Source organism: Pogona vitticeps, chromosome 10, assembly GCF_051106095.1.
Source record: "Pogona vitticeps strain Pit_001003342236 chromosome 10, PviZW2.1, whole genome shotgun sequence".
Classification (NCBI taxonomy): domain Eukaryota; kingdom Metazoa; phylum Chordata; class Lepidosauria; order Squamata; family Agamidae; genus Pogona; species Pogona vitticeps.
In genome coordinates this window covers 7,259,935-7,283,579 of record NC_135792.1, presented here as the reverse complement: position 1 = coordinate 7,283,579, position 23,645 = coordinate 7,259,935, and the positions used below count along the sequence as shown (strand labels likewise).

Below are 23,645 nucleotides of genomic sequence, written 5' to 3'. Positions count from 1 at the left end.
TCCAGTCCCCCTATGAACTAACCTGTGCATGTTGTGTTTATGCACATTTTTGTTTTGCATTTCAATGTTTAGGTGTTTTTAAAATTATGAATGCATGGAAGAGAAGACAAAGAAGGGAAAAAAAGAAAGCGGAAAGGGGGGAAAATGCCTTAGGAATATGCATTAATGTAAGACATTATGTTACTGTTTAAGCTAAGTGTAGTGCTAATCAGCTGTTACTCAAGTCGTTGGTATGAAGACAGAGGGTTGTGAATACTCTGCCCCGTTATTGCATTCTTTTACTTTCAGTGGCCAGTTTGAAGAGGACACTTTGTACTTGTGTGTAAGCTGTTGTTTAGTCATTAAGACATGTCCGACTCTTCATGACCCCATGGACCAGAGCACACCAGTCCCTCCTGTCTTCCACTGCCTCTTACTGTGTAAGCTGTACATGGTAGCAAAACTCCTGGAAAAATCTGAGTTTCTGCTCATGTATAGTATTCATATGTGAGCCCAAACTTTTCTTTTTCAATCCGGGTGGTGGTTGTATGAAGAATGGGACTAGGAGCTAGGCACTCCGCTCTAAGGATGTTCATGATGCTGGCTTGAATAATGTCGAAACAAGATTCAGAAGTCCAAGAAAACCCTAGCTTTTGGCTTGCCTTGGTTGAACAGAGGTTCATACACAGCTAAAGCCGTAAGATCTTCTGCTCACTGAAGGATGGTTGGTCAGCCATTATTGCTTTAACTGTGATGTATGATTCTTTCGGCTACAGCGAGAACTCATAAGAGGCAGTCACGCCGACCGCTGTATGTATTTTAGCCCCTTACATTTTACAGTGTGCTCATCGTTTTGTATGCACTGTATTTCTGAAACGTCCTGTAAGCATTCTCGAGGCTTTCTTCTACAGGGATCTTTAGGGAGGCAGTCAAATCCAACAGAATTATTTTTCCACTACAAAGGTAAGCCCGCTGTTTTTCTTCACTGTTGCAGTGACAAAGGTGGAATAACAAAAGCTGTCAGTCTGTGTTGGAGGGACTTGAAAAGCAGGCACCGATGCTGCGGAATGAGGAAACTGCTACGGATGATCAAGAAAGGAAAAAGACACACATCAGAGTCCAGAGAAAGTAGAAATCAGCAGAGAAAGCCATCCTTTATGATCAAACGGGGCAGAAGACAGATTAGGTGGGTCAAGAGGAAAAGATTAGATAGGAAGACTGCAAGACAAATGCACCAAAGGATGGATAAAGGGCTTGAATATTTTCAAATGCTTCAATTTTGGTATTCAGTTGTGGCTTTTTTTGCACTAATTAGCACATGCTTCTGACACGATCATTTCTGACATGCCCACATTTTTAGCCATGAACAAAAAAAAATACTCATGGTATTGTATGCATTTCCTCGCCAATATAATGCAGGTCAAACCTCGCCAATGTGTGGAATTCCAAGACAAGATAAATTTCTCAGGGCAGAGCAACGTGAGTATTTTGTGATGCAAATACAACTAATTCCCCATTTTGAGGGGTTCCCCACTAGCACTTTGGGCAGGCTGTCTGCCCTCATTCCACACCACCCCCTAAATGCCTAGGCAAGGTGACAGCTCTGAGGTCCCAGAAAGGCTGGGAGGAGGGAAGTCAAGCTGCCACTGAGTTCCTGGGGCAGAGAAAAGGCGAAGGCAAGGAAGGGTGGGAGGAGTGCTGGGATAAAAGGAAGGTGGAGAAAAGAGAAAAGGCAAGGAAGGCCCTTTCAGACCTGTGGCATCCAGCAAAGGGCTGGTGAAGGAAGAGGAGAACTGGGGGCTCAGCTGATGAGGAGGTGCCTCTCCTGTTCTATGAAGAGAAGGAGACAGCGTTTATCTCGGAGGATGACTCCCAGCACGAATTGGCCACTGACTTCCCAGTGCCAAAGAGGAGGAGGGACTTTTCCTTCACCATTCCTCAATAAGGCTCCCAGACCGCCAACATGTTAGTGCCCATGATGCCATGCTGGTCCTGTGGCACCCACTTCAACCCAGATGAGGTGGCGCAAATACCAGCACAAAAGAAGGTAAAATCCCAGATGGGAAAACAGATTATTCAAAATGGGTTTTCACAATGGTGAACACAGTGGTTCCCCACCTTCTTCCCTTTCCCCCCAAAAAAACTTTGTTTTATTACCACTATACTTTTTTTAAGTGTACATTCACAGGTAGCACTCTGTTCTCTGCATCCTTGCTGACGGTGCAAGCAGATGATCTTGCTCTATCTTCCCAAGCTTGCCAGTTTTGCTTTATCCACAGAAAAAGTAAATGCATATAGTTATGACCAAGCAAAAGCCACCATTTCCCCCTATAGCCTAATATCCAAGCTGTTGTGTTTGTAATTTGGAGAAACACAGCTGTGATGACTAATACCAAGAGTTATCCCTTTGTGCTTATTACAGCCTCTTAATTTGGATGGAGGTTGAAAACAAAAGTGTGTGTTCCTTTGGGCACATCTGTGCACACGCATAAAACACCTCTCACTGCTGAGCAATGATGAATATGCTAAAGACTCTAAATAGTTTGTAACATCCAGTATTTTGTGGTTCATTCTCTAACACAGTGGTTCCCAACCTTGGGTAATCCATGTGTTCTTGGACTGCTATACCCAGACGCCTTCATCACCAGCAGTGCTGCTCAGGGCTTCTGGGAGGTGTAGTCCAAGAACAATTGTGTTACCCAAGATTGGTAGCCACTGCCCTGATGGATTCATGCAATAAAATAAACCCTGTTTAAAAAATATATCTATGATTTCCTCGATTCCATACTTTCCTCTTCTCCTCCCTCTATTTTGTCCCTTGGTTTTCAAATGATTCTTTTAAAAGACAGGAGAAATGAATGGGGAAGACTGGAGGGAGAACATGGAAAAGCAGCACACAACTACCCTTTCCTTAGACTCTTCATAGGATGGTATAAGAGCAGGACCAGCCACATACATAGGACTTGGGCAAGATTACAATGTGCGATGCTTCAGCGCCAATCTCTCTTGTTTATGTGGCCATTAGTTCAAAGCCACAGACAAGCAATTTATTGGGTATGAAAAATGTCACCTTTGGTACCCTAATTTACATCTGAAAATTGATTTTTGTTACATTGGGATTTTAGGACAACCTCTTTTGGCAGCCAACACTGCCACAAAGCATAATAAAAATAATTATGTGACCACAAAAGCATGTTAAGCTCACTGTAAATTTTAAGTCTCTAAAGGATGGAGCTTGGCTGGACATTATTGATGGGTGCTGTGGACAACTTACCTAGAGTAATCTTTCTTGATGATTTAATGTCGACAGCAAAACTTTAGAAGTCTAACTTGCAACTGTTGGGAAATTGGGGAACCATGTTTACCTTCTCAAATTTATCTGAGCCAGATTCTTTACATTCCCACCCATACAGGTGTTGTACATCCTCACAGCTGGAATTGGACCCCAGGATGGCACAGCTAATTATGTCACTAAGTTACAGTATCTCATTTCCTTGCTCAGAATGACACAGCTTGATGACTTGTAAAGTTTATGCCAAATACAGTACAAGCTCTGCACTGTCCATTCTTAAATACAGAATGGGTTTCTGAAACAGGCATAGTGTGTGCACAAGTGTGCTTGCGAACATAAACATATGCCCAGTCAACATTTTCCTTAGAATCAAAACCATTTGATGTTTGCATTTACAGTATTTTAATTATCTGTGGTTTCATTCATATTTCTGTGACATCAACTTCTCAATTTCCCTCTGTGTGTGTGTGTGTGTGTGTGTGTCTGTGTCTGTGTCTGTCTGTCTGTCTGTCTGTCTGTCTCTCTCTCTCTCTCTCTCTCTCTCTGTGTGTGTGTGTGAGAGAGAGAGAGAGAGAGAGACAGAGACAGACAGACAGACAGACAGACAGACAGACAGACAGACAGACTCACCTTAGGCCAATTCAATTAGTCTATCAACCTTCTTGGATAAGCGCACATATAGATTGCAATACGTCTCCTGCATTGATCATCTTAACGACCACCCCCACCCCGATGTTGCTTCTGGCTGTGTTTGACCTCAAGCCCACCAATCCTGGCAAATGGCTCAGAGCTGTTTTTCTGGAACTTTTCCTATGCAAGGAACAAGTACTTTTTTGCTGACTCTCCTCTGAGACCTTTCTCTCCCGCCGCCACCCTGCCATCAGCATGCCTCTCCCTCTGGGCTGCAGATCATCACTTTATGCGGAACCTCTCTGTCAGATCCGATCCCACCCCCTGTGGCAGTTTGAAGTGACACAAAGCAGCTGGGAACTTGGCACTTTCCACCACGGAGGGACCCCTGAGTGGCTCAGAGCTTTCCCAGCACTGCTGTTATGCCTTTGGGGTTGTCGCTAGCTGAACACTGCTGTGCTCAAGAAACCAAAGCCTGACACAGTTAATGGAATAATAGACGAGAAAGCAGCTGTGGGGTAGTGAGCGAGATCAAACCTCAAATCCCAGAGCACGAGGTGGGTTTGGGTACTTCTGTCTGTTCTTCCCTCCTCCCCATCTTAAAAGCACTCTGCGCCACTGCTGGCAGCTAGCTGCCTGCCTGCCCGCCCGCCTGTCTTTCTGTCTGTCTGTGTCTTTCTCAACTGCCCTTTCTTTTTTTTTTTTCTGTCCTGCATCTGTCAGAGACAGTCAGTGTGATGGAGCAGACCGAGTGTGAGGCGAGGACAAAGGAGACCTGGATTCCAATCCCCATTCGGCCATGGTAAAAACTCAGTAGCAGAGTGGCAATGGTTAAAAACCGTTGCTTAAATACCTCCCATTGTCTTCAAAAACCTACCTGGGTCAGAAGCAGCTTGATGGCACATCGCACAAACACATCTATCTCTTTGAAAGTGTCCCCTGAATCGATTTGGTTATACTCCCACAAAAATGTGCCCCTCTTGTTGTTGTATCTGCTTTGGAGTAAACCCCAGCCCAACATATTTGCTTATATGTGGAATTAGCATTTAGTATACTATTAAAGATTTTAATTTTTTTAGGTTATGGTCATTTTATTTGGGACATCATCTGCCTAGAGTTAGTGTTTGCCACTCATTGGCACGGTCTACAAGTTTAAAGAAATAAAGAAAGAAATATTCCAATCTATAATGTACGGACTAAAATTACTGAAGGATAAGTACTGACTAGATCATGATCTTGCCCTCCCACACAAAATCCTACTGTCTGATCTGATTTTGGTGTTCTGGTGTCCGTGGTTCCTGAACACCACACCAGACAAGCTCTGGCTTGACATGGCTTCAAATACAGCTCCAGAGGTGGACCATAGTCCACAGGCCCTTTTAGATAAGAACTGGGAGGCCCATCATGAGTGGGACAGTCGTCTGAAAAGTAACTGGCAAGAGCTCGTGTTCGTGGATCTGCACTGGTGGGTCTGCATTAGCTGAGGAACAGTCTGCCTCAGTGAAATGACAAAGCTTTCAAGGCATGCATGGCAGCCTCGCTCTTCTTCAAGGATGTGAAGAACATTGTATACATTAGCTGCCCTCTTAAATTTTGGCTGCTTAGAACCAACCAGGCTCATCAACAAGGTGTTTGGCAGCCCCAACAGATTCCTGGGCTCCAGCTAAGCATGGAAATGTCCTTCCCCAGCCCTGTTGAAGTCTTTATTATTTACATGAAATACTGTACAGTATGTCAGCACAAACCTAGGGTTGCTTTCCTCAAGAAGCAAAGCGGGCATACACTGACAGACATATACACAATGGCAGAACCAACCAGCAAATGTTTTGCTCACAAAGCTATGGTCAACCATGTTTTGTGCAATTATTTGGCAGTAGAGATGGGCACAAATTGCTGGTTTGGCACTTTGGGAACAGTTCATTCCCTTGCTGAACCTCTGATCTGTGATTTAGTGTTGCATCCTCTTCACTGGGTGCCCACTGGGTGCCAACACCTTGCCCCGCCTCCTCCCAGTGGGTGCCCACTTTAAGGGATGGGCCAGCAAACTGCAGCTCAGTTATCTGGCTAGGAAACACACACACACACACACACACACACACACACACACACACACACACACACACACACACATGTGTCTGCTTGTACAATCCTTGTACTGTAGGTGAGGAACAGAATGATGTAATTCCTCCTCCATGTTTCTAAGGATGAAACGATCAAGGATTTATGTACATTGCTGGCATCTTGGCTGGGAAAAAGCAAAAAGCAAATGGCCCCAATGCAGCAAATGGCTGAAAGAGGATTTTCGATGCAGGGCTTCAAATGGACACAAATGGATACCATAGCCTCTACACAACTCTGGCTGTCATTATTAAGAAATGAAATATTTTTTTTTTTTAAAAAAATCCTATCCTATGCTAGGAATGTGAAGCTTGGAGCCTCCCTTGCTCTCGAAGAAGAATGAAGGAAAAGCATTACTCCTTTGTCCTAACTGCAAAATTTCTCTGTGCAAAATGACAAAGCTACATACTCCTTCTTCACTGTGTCGTTGAGAACGTATGGGAGCCACCTGTGTTCCCATGGCTTAGCTTTCCATTCTGTTCCTATTCTAAGCAGTAATGGATCTCAAATACTCGCTCTTAAGGACTGAGATGCCTGCAGATGCTAGAATTTGAGCTTGGATTCATCTTGATATGTGCTACCACTAACAAACACTACACTCCTTCAAAATGCCCTGACAGTATCAGGGTATCAACCTGGTAGCCCCACACTTTCTGTGGTTTCCCATATGTGTGTGCCATAGTTTTGGATGCAAAGTTGTGTGATGGATTAGTTTCTCCCATTTCCTGCGACCTTCTGTTAATGGACACACTTCCTGCCAGCTTTAACTGAGTGTCTCTTGTTGAGAGTTCGAGATTAATAATTCTCATCCTTTCCCATTCTATGTCTTGAGAAAGATTTAATCAAAAAAGTCTTGCAACTCATGATCATCCTGGAATGCATTTTCAATTAATAAACCAGCCGCCAAACACAGCTTTAATGTACTATATGTAGACAGAACAATACTTCCTAATAACAGACTGGGCTACAGTAACCGCATTCTTAAAGAATTTTTAAAGTATTGATGTGTTTTGCTTTGAAGTGGAACTAACTGAGGGCATCTTTATTCTGCCTGTGATCCACAAATTACTTAAACTGGTCTAGAGATGTAAACAGTGATTTGATTTATCCCTTTCGTGGTAAACAAGAAATGCAAAAAAGAAAACAAATCCTTTTTTCTTAGATGGCAAGATGTTTTATTTTCTGTCTCTGGCAGATGTTGTGCAAGTTGTTCTTGTGTGAACTAGCAAACACCATATTAATGGGTTGGGGTTTTCGTGACAGCATGGCCCTTTATGTTTGCTCTCTCTTTGTGTAATTAGGTTCACAAAGGGAAAAATGCAGGTTTTTATAGTGAGCTCTTTCACGTGAAATGTAGAAAACACGCCCCTCAAAGTGCCTTTTGTTTCATTCCCAGCCTGGAGATGAGAATTCTCACAGCGGTTGATCAGTCCTCAGCAGACTGCCTTTGCCATGTTGAGACAAGCCAAATAATAGTAATAATAATAATAATCAAGACAACACTCAAAGGCTTTTCCCCCATACCCATCAATGTTTTGTTTTTGTTTTTGCTTAGCCCTTTCTACTCCTCCTATTCCAATTGACATGTTCTAGCAAAGAACTGGGGGATATTTATGTTCCCTCAAATCTTGTAGGACTTGAAGGACATTCCAGGACCTTGAAGGGGCAGACCTGCTTTTGTGACCCATGTGTCTTTTTCTCCTTTTTCTTCCCCCACATGTTCGATGGCAAAATCCAAAACAAACATAAAAAAATAAAACATATGTTGGGGTATGGGGGGGGAAGACAGATAAAAGGCCCCAAATATGGCAGAATTGCCAACTGGGCCCTCAAGGGAACAAGGAACCTTTATGATTATGATGATTATTTTTTTAAAAAAAAAAGTTTTAAGAAATGTGTGGGCTGAGGACTTCATGCGTTACTCCAGGGATGACATACATCTCACTTTTCCCACTCTTGACTAGAGAGAGGTTTCTGGTACCTTATATACCTATATGTGCTATACCATGTGCTATTCTTGAATAACGGAATCTGTTCCAATATTGCCCAGGTCATTATGTCCTTCTGTTTCTCAACTATTTGTCTTTTAATATTTAACTTATTGTGTTTTTAAATTGAGTGAATTTTAATGTTGTGAGCCACTTTGGGTCCCCTGTTGGGAGAAATGCAGCATATAAATAAAACTAATATTAATAATAGCAACAACAACAAGAACAACAAGAACAAGAACAAGAAAACAACAACAACAACAACAACAACAACAACAACAACAACAACAACAACAATAATAATAATAATAATAATAATAATAATAATCTATTTGATTTTAGAAAGAAACATGAGTCAGAAATATATGACCTGAATCTAATTGCTAGTTTCCAACTAGAACACACCTACTGAATCAAAGAGATCTACTTAAATGTTAACATAATATTCAGAAACTGATCCATAGGTCTGCTCTGGCTGGGACTCACCATTGGATTTAAGGCTATGATTTATGAACCGTATTTCTACTTTCTGATGGCTATACTAAATACAGGAGAATCTTGGCCATCTGGAGAACTCTTTCGCAAAATGATACTCTCCAGTTTCAACCATTGGCAAATCAAGTGGAGAATTATGGGCAGCCCTTTGCTTTCAGCCTTACTGTGTGTAAATGCCATATATGGGAGTACTATTTTTAAAGCTTTTCTTGCCACATGTCTATTTTCATTATGTAGAGATTCTCTGCCCCTTGATCATACTTATCAGAAATAAGCCGAACAGTTCACTTAAGTATCAACAAACTGCTTCCTGTCAGGACAAGAAGATTAACTGTCCAATCTACAACAACCGCCAAAAAACTTTTAACTGCATATAAAATGAATTCTTTAATAAATTATTTTACATATGTTCAACTTCCTTTGAAAATTAGACTCGAATCTGGAAACAAAGAGTGGGGGAAAAATTTCAAACATATATATTTAAATCTTCCAACCAGTGAAGTTTGGAAAGATCAGGTGAGCAGAACGTGGCTAATTTAGAAGGTTGTATATGTAATTTGGTACTAGAATGTTCAAAACAGCAGCCTCCAGGTGAATTTCACAGTCTCTTGATTCACAGGTCATACCACAATGAGAGACCCAATCAATCATTCATTGTACAACAACCCACATTAAATGTTCAACCATTCTCAACTGTGATTAGGAGCTATTGTTTAAAACACTCGCACTGCTATAAAGTTAAATATTTAAATCCATTTTGATTGACAATGCAAAAAAAATCAATCCTTTTAAGCACCTACATGAATGATATCATGCTGCGATTTTGTGCTACACGAACGATATCATGCTGGGATCTCAGTCCACAAGATGGAAGAACACACCCCATGTGAGATCCATGACTAGTTAACAGAGTTTAAGTTTTGTCAGGTCTTTAAGTCTGAGAGAAATCCAAGACTCGTTCCAAATAAACTGTAATGTTTACAAGCAGAAAGGAGAATCGACAATTACAACAACAACATAGTTAAAGTTTCATCCAAGACCAAAGAAGCTGAACCCACACCTGGGAACAGTTACTTTTCTGGATTAAAACCACCAGGATAAGCCAGCAGTGATCCTGCCTGAGTATTTTGGGAGTAATCCAAAAAGTAACTTCATCCTCCCCAGCTAGTTGCACTCATGGGAAGGGAGAAGGTTCCCATAAAACCACAACACTACATGAGTGAGAATCGGAGGGAGACAGATGAATTATGCCATGAGTTCTCAAAGGATTGTAATGGCTTAGGACTAAAACAGAGGAAGTATGGCTTTACAGATGTTGGTTTACAAACCTCATCAGTCATAGTCAGCATAGCCAATTGATGGATTGTGCAGAATGAAAGCCCAACCACATGCGAGGGTCTCTGTGCTTTCCATCCCTTGCTCAGGGCATCCTACAGAAAAAGTGTCACAGTCAGGGAGAAGGTTTGCTAGTTAAAACTCCTGTCTGCTGCCGTGCAGCAACACAGGGGAGAAGAGGGACCTATACCTTTTTGTATCAAGAAGTGGAGATGGGCATCAGTGTCCTGCATCTGCATTAAGGTAACCTATGACCATCCAGTTGACCACTGCTACTTCAATGCATAGGTTCAACATAGTTATGCCCGTTTCATACACAAACATTTTGTAGCCTCACACTAGCATCCTCTTTATTTATTTATTTATTTATTTATTTATTTATTTATTTATTTATTTATTTATTTATTTATTTATTTATTTATTTATTCATTCATTCATTCATTCATTCATTCATTCATTCATTCATTCATTCATTCATTTCTATGCCACCCAATCTACCCAGAGGTCTCTGGGTGGCTCACAACAATTAAAGTTGAACACAATAAAAGATAAAATGATTAAAATACAATTAAAATACAATTAAAATTGCCATCATCAGGACCCACAGTTGATGTCATTTCAATTAAAAGCCTTCTGGAACAGGAAGGTTTTGACCTGGCGCCGAAATGTCATTAACGTCGGTGCCAGACGAATTTCAGTTGGGAGGGCATTCCATAGTCTGTGGGCATCTGCCGAGAAGGCCCTTTGTCTACAAGCCATGCCTCTTACCTCCGGCTCTTTCAAAAGGGACCCCTGGCTAGATCTTAACTGCCGGGTAGGTTCATATGGAAGGAGGTGATCCTTCAAGTATCTTTAGTGTATTGTGCACTTCCAGAAGGCTACATGTGCCATCAGAGGGATCTAGATACTCATCTTCAAGCTACTAGTTAGCACCTGATGTATTTTAAATTTATGAGTCAAGTGCCTTCTACCTTAGCTGGATGGAATGAAGTATCCATCATGGAATCATCCAAATCAATGGAAATTCATGCAAATGCCTTCTGGTGTCAAGCTCAGAACCTTAGTCCAGCAATGGAAGACAAAATCTTTTCGAACCTGCTTCAAACCCTGTAATTGCTAAGCCTGGTAGAAATGCAGAAGAAGTGAGACTTAACCACATTGCCCTGGTTCCTCACAAACATATGTCTAATAGCTCTGAAAAGCGCATGCACACACGTAAGCATGCACGTGCACACACACACAAAAGTAGATGATGATCTCAGAATATGGGCAGTGAACTTGGATAAAATTGGCCTTTCTATTATCCTGGACCGAAACTATTCAGAGAATGGATAGACAACAGTAGAGCACAAGATGCTGTCTTGCCTTCTCAGGAGTTGAAAGGGACTTATTTGCATCTCACTCCTCTGTTGTTGTCTTTTCCACCAACCTCCTGCACCTCTTACCTCTCCCAGCAACTTTTGATTTTGAAAAAAGCCCTCTCTCCACTTAAACCAAAACAACTGCCTTTGGAAGTCCATAGGGGTGCAATAGATCATTTACAGGCCAACAACATTTTTTTTTCAAGGAGAGTGTGTAGGAGGCAAAGGGTGGAGAGCTTTAAAAAAGAGAAAATAACCGCAAGCTTCCTGGGCTGAAGGTTATACTTTGCCCAGTCCTGATTTAAGGTTTTAAGGAACTGTGCTGGTACTTTTAATGGGATCAACAGATGCACTGGCCCTACCATAAAAATGGGCCTTTGAGTGGCAGCCATTATCTATGGATAACCCTTTGCATACCAATGAATAAGAGGAGGGGTTGGGTGACAGATATTATTTCAAAAAGTGAGCAGAAGAGAAATATTCTGAACTGAGTTTCCAAGTAAAGAAAATTACTGTGCGAACACATTTATCTTGAAAAGCGGTCCTGACGTTTACCATTTACTAGCCTAATGATTCCAGCTCTTAAAGCAATTATTTGCATTTATTTTTTAAAATGGTTTTATTGCAGATTTAAGATGCCATTCAAAATGCATTCCAAGCAAATCTTGATTCTTCATGCTTATGGGGAATCGGCGATCTTATCTCTGAGGAAGGCTGGTATCCCTAGTATGCAGGAAATCCAAATTTTGATGGCCCACAGAGAAAAGTCGAGTATATCTAATGCTTTATTGTTTCAAAGTGAATTATTCATGCTTTCAGCTTATATGAGTCCTTTAAAAAGTTCTTTAAGATTGCTGGATACTTCTCCATCCTGATTTACATGCCAGGGTTGCACAGTTAGGCAAAAATAGACATTTCACACACACAAAAAAATCTCTTTAATGGAACATGTTTAGTATGGAAGCGATTTTCTTCTTGGTAGAGGGAAAAGCAACAAATCTTGTTTCTAATATGGACATCCACCACATTTGTTCAATTCCAGAATCCCTCAGCCAGCATTGCTACATATGATGGAAGCATTATGGGAGTTGTAGTAAGAACAAGAAAGAATAGCAATTCTTCTAGACTCTGTTTAGAATAGACTTTCTACATATCTTGGGTCAGTATGAACTCTCACAAAAGCGCACACCTTTGTCCTTTGACATTCTGATTATTTCAGCTGCAGTGTCTCTCCAAGATGCCTTTCCTCTACCCATTTGCTAGAATGTTCAGCCTCAAGATGTTTCCTCTTCTGCTTTCTTTCCTTTGGCACCTCCATTTTCCCTACCTACAGCAAGCAGTTTGCCTGAACATTCATTTCCTTCTATCCGGTTTCACCTCTCCTTCCCACCCCAAACAACATTATCCATCTGTGCTTTCTGACAGATAAAACCTTACAGAAAATCCCTCTTGATTTTTTTTACAGTGAATGGGATTGCTATGAGGTTCTATTTATGCAATGCTTAGTATATGTGCGCACCCTCTCCTACGCATGGTCAAAACACAGCACAGAAGAATTATGCCTGATGTGGCCACATATGAAGATTGCTTTGGGTTATCAGTGCATGCAGATGTGCAGGTGCATAAGTAATACTTGTGAGAGACTCCTGGAGGAAAACAACAGTGCTCTGTGTAAAAATATATAACATTAAAAGGGAAGAAGAACAACGGAGGACTCCATTTCAGAAAGACATTTAGGTAAACCCAGAAGTCCTACATTCAGAAAGAATTTCAGATGAGGAGGCAAGCAGCCCTCTCATTGCACTTGGGATGAAAATACCTAATTGTCTTGCTCTTTACAATGTTAACTTTTTCTCCTCCTTTCATGACGATGGAGAGGCAGTTGTGGGGTCCTGTTCTCAGAGCAGCAAGAACTATGTTTTGTGGAAACTGACCTTCCCCAACGTTCATGCTAAATATTTCAAGCACTGGATGGGTTGCTTGGATCTTTCTTAACATTCAGTGAGTTCTTCTATGCTCTTTCTGTCTGTGCAAGTGTGTGCATGCACTTTCCTTTCTCACAGAGGAAGGACACTACTTTTGTACATGTATTTAATGCAAACTGGGAAGCTTTTAAGGTAAGAGTGGAAATCCTCTTGCTCTGCTTTTGGCTGGAAGCGAGGACTCTTGCAGGCTTTCAGATCCCCCTCATCTAGACATCTCATCAAGTGAAGGTAGCCTATATCAATGAATATGAGGATTTTAGTGAGTAGTCTTCTGATCCCTAATTTGCACCACAAATTAAGCATTGCAAAATCTTGGTGTTAAGCCTATTGACAGCAGTGGGTTGAAGGGTGCTTATCTCTGTGCTAGACTGTGACTCCAGCTCCCAAGCATTTCCTTGAAAGCTGTTAACAGGTCAGGGTCATATCTGATGCTAGCTTCACTACTAAAATTATATCCTGAGCTTGAAGCGTGTCTGATGTGTCTTTCTCCAGAGCAATGCTTCCCCAGCTGTCAGTCAAATTCGCTAGACCTTTGCCATCCGTCATTTCCAAACATGTCAAGCATTCACCTAATAGGACTATTAACAATGAGATTTCACAGATGCAGACTACAAGCATTCTGGAAAAGTGCAAGAGTCATGGTCCGTAGGGGGATATTTAAACCACATTCACACTCTCATTAAGCAAGGGCTCACCCAAATGCTAAGCGGTGTACGAGCATATGCTTCTTCTTAACTTTCAGAATCAGAGTAAGAAGCTAAGGTTCCAAACAGAGATATTCTTAGCCAGGACTCATCTTGTTCAGAGATGCAGAGATGCCCCTGTTTGCAGGCTGACATGCTGAGCTTACTATTAAACACAAAAATACAAGATGGAAGACTCTGTGGCTGGAATCTGACAATACACAAAATATGGGACTGCCAGTGGAATCAGATATGCAACCTCCATATCTCCTAGTCGTGTTCATCTCTCTCTCTCTCTTTCAGTCTCTACCTTCATGGTATCCCTAATTCAATTTATATTTACAAGCATTAACTTGACTGATAGGATTTTCAACAAGTCTTCACTTTCTTCACATTCAAAATAGAAGCAACTTGACAGGGCAAAAAGCAAAAAAAAAAATAAAAATAAATGAAAGATAGGAGAAACCGACATTGACAGATTTCATCCATTTAGGAGCAAGGTTTTGAATCTCTATCTCTGTTCATTTGGTTATCTTGGCATGTGTTAAGGGATTGCCACCTCATCATAGTTGACAAAGTTGCAGCAGGTAGGAATCACCTGGCCTCTCTGTTCTGAAGATGGCTTTCCCTTTTGAGCCCGGTCCATGCAAATGGGTGAAACAAGATGTTCAGACCATTCTCAAGATCATTAGACTCAGGAGGTGGTAGTGAAAAGGCCGGTGGTGGAAAAAAATGTGAGTGACCTGGTCAAGCTTCAGTTTAGCCTTTTTTTCCAGCCATAGAGTCCCACAGAGGAGATCCTGAGAATAGCTATTGTTCTACTCACTGATTATTGATAATAATAACACTGTGCCATCATGTTGGTTCTGGGTTTCCCAGGTATAAAGCACTCTGAAATGATTTGCCATTTTCTTCGCCTGGGTGGCTCCCTGGGACTGTACAGCTTGCCCACAGCTGAGCAGGCAAGCTATATTTGCAGGAGGTACAGTGAGGATTCAAAGTCCCAACTTCTATCTCTGCAGCCAATATGGAGGCAGTGACAGACTTTACTTTCTTGGGCTCCATGATCACTGCAGATGGAGACAGCAGCTAGAAAATTAAAAGATACCTGCTTCTTGGAAGGAAAGCAATGAGAAACCTTGACAGCATCTTAAAAAGCAGAGACATCACCTTGCCAACAAAAGTCCGCATAGTCAAAGCTATGGTTTTTCCTGTAGGGATGTATGGAAGTGAGAGCTGGACCATAAAGAAGGCTGACCGCCGAAGAATGGATGCTTTTGAATTGTGGTGCTGGAGGAGGCTCTTGAGAGTCCCCTGGACTGCAAGGAGAACAAATCTATCCGTTCTGAAGGAAATCAACCCTGAGTGCTCACTGGAAGGACAGATCCTGAAGCTGAGGCTCCAATCCTTTGGCCACCTCATGAGAAGAGAAGACTCCTTGGAAAAGACCCTGATGTTGAGAAAGTGTGAAGGCAAGAGGAGAAGGGGATGACAGAGGATGAGATGGTTGGACAGTGTCATTGAAGTGACCAACACGAATTTGACCAAATTCCAGGAGGCTGTGGAAGACAGGAGGGCCTGGTGCGCTCTGGTACATGGGGTCACGAACAGTCAGACACAAATTAACGACTAAACAACAACATATCTCTGCAGCCGGGTCCCTAACGTACTGAGCTATCCAGCCAGCTCATTGGTTCTTGTGTTCTATTTCCTGTATCCTAGGTGGCTTAAATTAGAGCACACCTATGAATCCCCCCCCATAGACTTTACTTTGTTCAGGAGGCTTCTGGAAGGCTTACTTCCAAACCACAGAGAATTCCTGCCAGGCCCTGCCACACTGTTAGCAGGTCTCATTTAAAAGAAGACTCATGAGTAGTAGTGCTAGTGCTCCACCCTTGCCTTGCTCCAAATGGCACAATGGCCCTAAGCACCTGTATTCACCAGTTTTCTTCCCAGTCTTCTCCCCTGATCCTGGCTTTGTGGTGTGCTGACATTATGCAGGCACAACTCATATAACAAACTAGCATTAGTTGGGAAAGGTGGGGAATGGGCTTCCAGGCTTTTCAGCTGCCATATAAACAAAAATCACACTTGAGTTTCATCTAGTGATGCTTGCCCTGAGACTTCCCTCTCCACTGAGTTTTGGAGAAGCCTGACAAGGCTCTGAGATGTCAGGTGTTGCTCCAAGACCTGCCCATCCTAGTGCTGGTACAAATTCAGATAAGCTTCCTACACAGAGCAAAAGATAAAACACACTACATGCCCACACAATCGGCATGAGATGTTCTCCAGAACAAAGGAAGATCCAATTACATCAGGGAGAAACAGAGAGTTTTAAAAGTTTGTTCAACCTCCCCTTTAACAACCAATATTACTCCTAAATGGAAGATGTAAGTCAAACTATCATGCCTGCTGGAAAGGAGATGAAACTGCTCCCCGCCAGATGAACTAAATAGAAGAGGGAGACAATGGATCACTCATTCTTTATAACCTCCTCATTACACTTTCTTTGTCATCTTAAATTATAGGCCTGTAAAAGTACCCGGCTTAATTGTCTTGTAAAGTCACTGTCAGGTCTATTTCTTTGCAAAATGTGAGGGTGCAGAAATGAAGGCTATCTTAGGTATTCTTTTGTTACTTCCTTGTGCGGGCAGCAAACATTTCAATCAGCTTGCAAAAGCACCTCGATTCTCCCTACCTCCTTCTTTCAATACCAGAGATGAATTTCTACTGAGATCACGATGAGGAAAAGAGTTATTTTCAAAAGGAGGGGGAAGTTAGCACAACTATGAAAGTGGGTGGGCGTATTATTTCAACTAATATACTGCCCCCATAGTGCTAGAGCACTCTCAGGGAGATTTACAAAATAGTTATGCAAACAACACTTTGCCCACCCCCACCCCCCAAGCAAGGCTGTGTAACCAATTTACCAACTTCAGAAAGATGGAAGGCTGAGTACCTGCATTTGGAACAACCTGGTTTTTGAAGAGGCCAAACAAACAAACAAAGCTGTTCTGGTAGGACTGTTTTGGAGCAGGTAAAGTAATGGGTGAACTCACCCAGTTCATAATTTTATGTTCATAGTACATGGAGACACTACTAACTAAACACACAAATACACACACCCACACCCCTTGCCAGTGTTGTGCTATAGTGCAGAACAACAACAACAACAACAACAACAACAACAACAACAACAACAACATATTGTGCAATCTTCACTGCAGGGTTTCATTCACACCCCAACACTCCCATCAACAACAGGGTCTCGATAGCTACTATTCCATCATCCGCAGTCACAGCTAATAAAAGTTACATTTTGGACTGCAACATCCCAAATCCCACCATGCCCATGGAGGATTTGGTTGTCTGGAGGATTTGGAGATGTTTTAGTCCAGAATGGCAATTTTTCCCAAGTTTGGTTCAAATGGCATCACATCGCCACATACTGTTGGCCATGTAGCGAGACTCCATCACTAATATATCTTCCATTTACCAATGCTTTTGTGTCGACTTCTTATCCCTCCAGTTATTTACCAGCAAATACGGCAGCCAAAGGAAGCCATAGTTATTCAGACTCGGATTAAGTGACACAAATTACTGCTAAAACAGTGCATAAAATCTGGATGCTTGATGTGTTGGTATTCAATGAACGTTTACTATTCCAACATAACAGCCACAAGACATCTTGGTGGAAGGGATTTCAGGCTCCCTAAAAACTAGAGAGATCATGAAATCACTGTAGGTAACAAAGTCCCTATGAAAAGATTTTGGTGTTCTAGGATGCTTGGCTTGGGAAGCTTCCCAGAGTTCTTCTCCGTCCAAGTTTAGAAATGTCACGGACTCTCCTGCTGGTCTTTGGGGGCCTTAAACATTCCCCTTGCAGATGTCTGTTCACTTCTGTTTGAACTGGGATTACTGCTGATCTCAGTAGTAATCTCAGCTCAAATAGGGAAAGAACAAAAGACGACATTTCAAGCCAACCTAAAATGTGCAGCCAACATTACCAGTCAAACAAGAGCTTTTTAGGAAGTATCTGAGATGATTTCTTTAAGGAAAAAAATCACGGTAGAACTGTAGTATTATGTCTAATAGGCCTAAAGGTAAAGGTAAAGGTTCCCCTTGACAATTTTTGTCCAGTCGTGTCCGACTCTAGGGGGCGGCGCTCATCCCGCTCTTCAAGCCATAGAGCCAGCGTTTGTCTACTTGCATTTGCATGCTTTCGAACCGCTAGGTTGGCGGGAGCTGGGACAAGCAACGGGCGCTCACTCCGTCGCATGGATTCGATCTTACGACTGCTTGGTCTTCCGACCCTGCAACACAGGCTTCTGCGGTTTAGCCCACAGTGCCACCACGTCCCGCTGATAGGCCTACATCTTCCCAAATTCACTTTGGACTAAAGCCAGTCAAGTCAAGTCTTCTCTGCGGAACGATTTAGAGAACCAATTTCTAATCCAACATCCTCTGAATATATTTATGCAACATCTACCATAATCACGGGTGCCTGGGGATGATAGGATCTGTAATCCAAGATATCCAAAGAGCCTCAGATTGGAGAAAGACAAGATTATACACTAATATAAGTCTCCAACATCCATCTGCCAAACATTTATAATGAATTGCGCATGAGTGTGCAGAAATAAACATAATATGATCCATTCAGAATACTGTACTTGTCTGCCCAAGGATGATTCTGTATCTTGTTCTGTGCAAGAGGCACATGCACCACACCCTTTAACCCCTAGAGCTGGTGGAAAACACTTCCATTATTAATAGTGATCCCATTTTATTAACAAATCTAACAAATATTAACAATAATCAAGAATATCCACATTGTTGACAATATTAATAAGGCCAACAAGGGGCAGAACCATTCACAAAGTGGTTCATAGTAGAACCAGCTGGCCAGTTGCCACAGTTGCATAGGAAAGTATTGTAAGAAACACCTTCCTTATGCAAAAATATTTATTGTAAAAATATTTATTTATTTATATTTCTGTACCACCCCATTCACGATATACAATGAAATTATAGGCAAAAACACTACCTAACAAAATGTAAAATTACACTGAAATACAATAAACCCTGTTGCTAGCTTTAAAAACTACCTTTAAATCTAAGTAGCCATCCTTTGGTCTCAAGAGACTATGGTAACATGTCTTGGAACAGTATCTAGTGTGGCTGAGAAGACCAATTCGAGAGTGACAATCCTTTCCACACTGAAGACACTGTCCAGCTCCCTTATTTTGCTGGTTTCGGGACTGGTGTATTGTGTATTTGTAAAAATACACAAATTAAAGCCCATTTGAACATCACAGGACAATATTTAGAATTGATAGAAGGCAGCTTTCTATAATTCTGTCTTAATTCGCCATAACCAGCATCTTAAACTGAACATGGAAACTAACAGGGAGACCCAATGAAGGTGTACGAAGACTGGGGATACATGCCCTTATCTGCTGGTACCTCTGATGAGTTTGCCCGCTGCATTTTGGAGGTGCTGAAGTTTACTTTTAAGGAAATACCATCTTGAACAAGTTCTAAAACTATTTAATGGCTCATGAGACTGAACCATTGCATGAGCAGAAGAATAAGCAGGATTCTGTCCAAGGTTAGTCTTCAAGACACAATATGTTGATAGGGATTCTATTTGTAAAGATGACTAAATCATGTTACCATTTAACTGCAATTTCCAACTAATCTATCTTCAACATTGTTTGATCTACATTTGTCTTACCTTTAAAGAACCATGCTTTTCTTTTCTGCCAACGATCAATACCTCTGCTGTATCTTCAGCTTGTGCTGACCGGGCATGGATGAAAAAGGTCCTGCCAGCTTCTGATAGGTTTCTCAGTGCAACTAAACCTCCGTTGGGTTCCACTTTGAAGTCTGGATTTGAAACTTCAAAGCTCAATCTGTGATTTCCTTGACAATCGTCGAACACCACTGGAGGTGAAGAGGAGAGACAGAAAGCAACGTCAGGGTTATCTATTAAACACAATCTGTTTAATGACATTAACAGCTAGTTGGTTTACTCTCCAGAAACTTTCATCATCATTCCTCAAAGGACAAAGGGAGGTCCAGATAATGAGGCAACTTTTAACATTTAAACACAGTCTTATTTCACAGAACTTTTGATCTTCTGTGAACAAGGCTACAACCGCATGAGATTCAAGTCCATCCATTGATGTAGGCCTTAACACTTCTGAGAAAAGCCTCATGGAGGATCTCTATGGTGCTGAGCAATAATCAAGGACGTCCCAGAGCTGGAGAACTATTGATCGTGCTGCCAGCTGAGAAGAACAACCCTTGACAATTTTTGTCCAGTCGTGTTCGACTCTAGGGGGCGGTGCTCATCCCCGTTTCCAAGCCATAGAGCCAGCGTTTTGTCCAAAGACAATCTTCCATGGTCACATGGCCAGTGCGACTTAGACACGGAACGCTGTTACCTTCCCACCAAGGTGGTCCCTATTGATCTACTTGCATTTGCATGCTTTCGAACCGCTAGGTTGGCGGGAGCTGGGACAAGCGACGGGAGCTCACTCCGTCGCGTGGATTCGATCTTACGACTGCTTGGTCTTCTGACCCTGCAGCACAGGCTTCTGCGGTTTAGCCCACAGCGCCACCACGTCCAGATGAAGTACAACCACACCATTCACAAATAAGTTTCTATTACACAAAGGTAGGCTGAACAAGAAAGAAGTAAGAAGATGGATTTTGTGGTCCACTTCTCATTTTGCTATATGATTCCCCCCTCCCCAGGTTCTAAGGTTATAAGCTAAACAAAGAAACAGAATGTGCTCTGAGGGAGCAGGGTCAAGATGATCAAGATTTGGTGACTGGTGTTGAGGATGTTGGACTTGTGAGATACAGGTTTGGGACCACCAATGTGCCATCAAACTTACTGGGAGACCTTGGGGCAATTACATTCATTCATCTAATCTATTTCACAGGACTGTTGTGTGGTTATCTTAAGATAAGGTAGACAAGTGCCAGGTACACCACTTTGAACTCACTGGAAGAATCTGCCTATAAAATAGTTAATACATTAGCAAGTATAATTCAAAACAAAACTCACAATCTTCTTCGTTCACCTGCAAATAGTAATAAAACAGCAATACAAGTAATATTACATCAGCCTTTTCTTCTTTTTGGTTTCCTTTCTCTGGCAGAAAAAGATAAATTGCAGCCCCTTATAAGCCTCCAGGAATGGTGATTCACCTTCAACAGAAGCCACTGACACTGACACCTAAATACCTGTTTTTCAAATCAGGAAGTAAAATCCTAGCTACACCCAGTTTAATTTTATTCTGGTTGGTTGGTTGGTTGGTTGCATTTTTGGCATTTCAAGTGGTCTGGGTATCTCCCGCGTTCCCAGTGTCCTGAGTCAGAAAACTGGGATAGGAAACAAGCCAGAACTGCCCAACTGCCTGATACATATAGAAAGGAACTTTGATTCTGCTTATTGTATTCCTTCTTGTTAGAGTACATAATTGTGCAACCCAGCATGTATATATTTGTATATGCATGTATTAAAATGATTGAGATGTGTTATTTATATAATACAAACTTGTAATTAATTGGATTCTGTCTAATGCTGGCCAGTGGGTGTTTAACTGCCAGACAGAAGTGACAGTTTTGCTGAGGTTTATCTTTGGTGGTGCAATGGTTTAATTGCAGTACTACTGTGAAGACTCTGCTCATAGCCTGAGTTCGATTCCAGGTGCAGGTAGCTGGCTTGAGATTGACTCAGCCTTCTATCCTTCTGACGTCAGTAAGTTTGAGTATCCTCTCTCTCTCTCTCTCTCTCTCTCTCTCTCTCTCTCTCTCTCTCTCTGTGTGTGTGTGTGTGTGTGTGTCTAGCCTGCATAATTAAATTGTAACTTGCCCAGAGTGCTGTGACATGGTTTAGAGGGGTGGGGTAAAAATCCAATAAATAAATAAATAAAAATAAGCAGCACACTTTATTCTGCTTGTTCTATTTGTTAGGATGAGCTTTTTTCCTCGATTGAAAAGTAGTGTTTTTCAGTTATGCTATTCTACTATTAGTATGCTTTGAATCTGTTATAAGTCTATCAAGGACAAATTTATATCAAGTAAAAAGTCCAAGTCCTTTTAGTTTATTTTTCAACATGTTATACAGGAAACATTCTAAAAGTCTGTCCATGATTAAATGGATATTAAATAGATATTATTTCATCTGCTGGCAGACACACACATTCAAGGGAGAACCTTTTCCTGATCTCAGTATTTTTTTTTCCCTACTCATGCTTGATCTGCTATGAGTGCAAACTCAGAAATTTGAATACTTTTGATCTACAGCTTCACTGCACACCCAGTACAAAAAGAGGAAAGCACACACACAATAGTAACTTTGTTCACCCATAACTCACTTTTTTCATGCTCTGGGGTAAGACAACCACAATAATTCACTGTATTGCAAGGGTGAACGATCAACACTCTGATACCGACAGTATGTTTGAGTTAGATAAATGTTGTTATCCAACACACTGGGAGTATATCAGATACCAATTAGAGCCTTGCACCAAATTCAGGTAAAACCCTAATTCTCAGCTAAATTGCCCTAATTCGGACTCAGTTGTGAATTCGGGTAAATCCCTAATTCTCAGCTAAATTGCCCTGATTTGGACTAAGTTGTGTGAGGCCCAGATCAATACAGAACAGCCAGCTTTAGTTCCAGGGTGAAGTGAAACGAATTTGCAAACTGATTCAGATTCGGGGGGGGGGGAATGAAACGGATGGGGACGCGAATCATTTCAACCTACCATCTTTTCCCTTGAAGCAGATTTTAAAGGCACTTATTGCATAAGCCCCTAAAACTATCTACGTACAATTTGGCAGCTTTACTCCCTTATTTAAGGTCCCCCAAGTCTCTACATTTCAGTTAAATCTGTGCAAAAATAAAACAAGTTATAGCCAACTTGATTTCATACTACCTTAACTTTATAACTTTGCAAACTGATTCAGATCCAGGAGCACAAATCACTCTAAATCCAGAGGCAGAACATTCAGAAACCCTTAAATAGGCTTCCGGATGAAATTGGGGGTCTCATGCATAGCCCTATTTTGAATGTTAGGTTTAGGATTTCTGTTTCCCACATGGTGAAATGAAACAGATTGTATTGTTTTTTTTCCCCTAATCTTCCAGCAGGTGTCCAGATTGAAATTTATTCTCTGAAATATTTTTTCAGAAACTGGGTTAAATAAACTTTACAGATAACATCTACTTCGGGAGCTGTTACTCCAAATTTATGATGCGAGAAACAGCAGGTGAGAACAAAAATGTTTTCAGTTAATAATTATAGAGTAATCATTCCAGATGTGGTCTGGACATCTAGAATCTTTATGGCTAACAAAAACAGTTCTGGGTAATAATTTTGTTTCATATTAAGAACCAATTCTGTTCGTTTGATGGAAATTATTGCAGGATGATTGGTTTCGCTATCAAGGCGCCTCCCTGAATATACGAATTTCCACACTTCAACAGGGCCATAATTGTTATTGTGTGGACCACTGTAATTATGTTCAGCACAGGCTTTTCCTTATGGGAAGCTTATCATATTTATGGATTTGAGATTTATCTCTAATGCACTGCCAACTTGCAAAGCTCACTCTTTTAGAAGGTGTAGTTAATAGAATCCATAAATGTACATCCATTAGGTGCATTGTGGGTGCGCTGAGAAACATAGCAAAGCCGCCTAAAAACCGACCAAGAGCAATAAAATATAATTAATGAAACTGAGTTCAAAAATACAAAA

At 41.5% G+C, this 23,645-nt stretch overlaps 1 protein-coding gene across 3 annotated transcripts in view; it reads right to left on the bottom strand.

Moving 5' to 3' along the window:
* Positions 1-23,645, bottom strand: part of CDH13 (cadherin 13) — a 692,714-nt gene that overhangs the window by 394,133 nt on the left and 274,936 nt on the right. For all 3 annotated transcript variants that reach the window (XM_072980590.2, XM_078380491.1, XM_020801938.3), the window contains one exon: positions 19,604-19,812. In XM_072980590.2, coding sequence (XP_072836691.2) covers positions 19,604-19,812 — 209 coding nt within the window. The remainder of the gene's footprint in view (positions 1-19,603; positions 19,813-23,645) is intronic.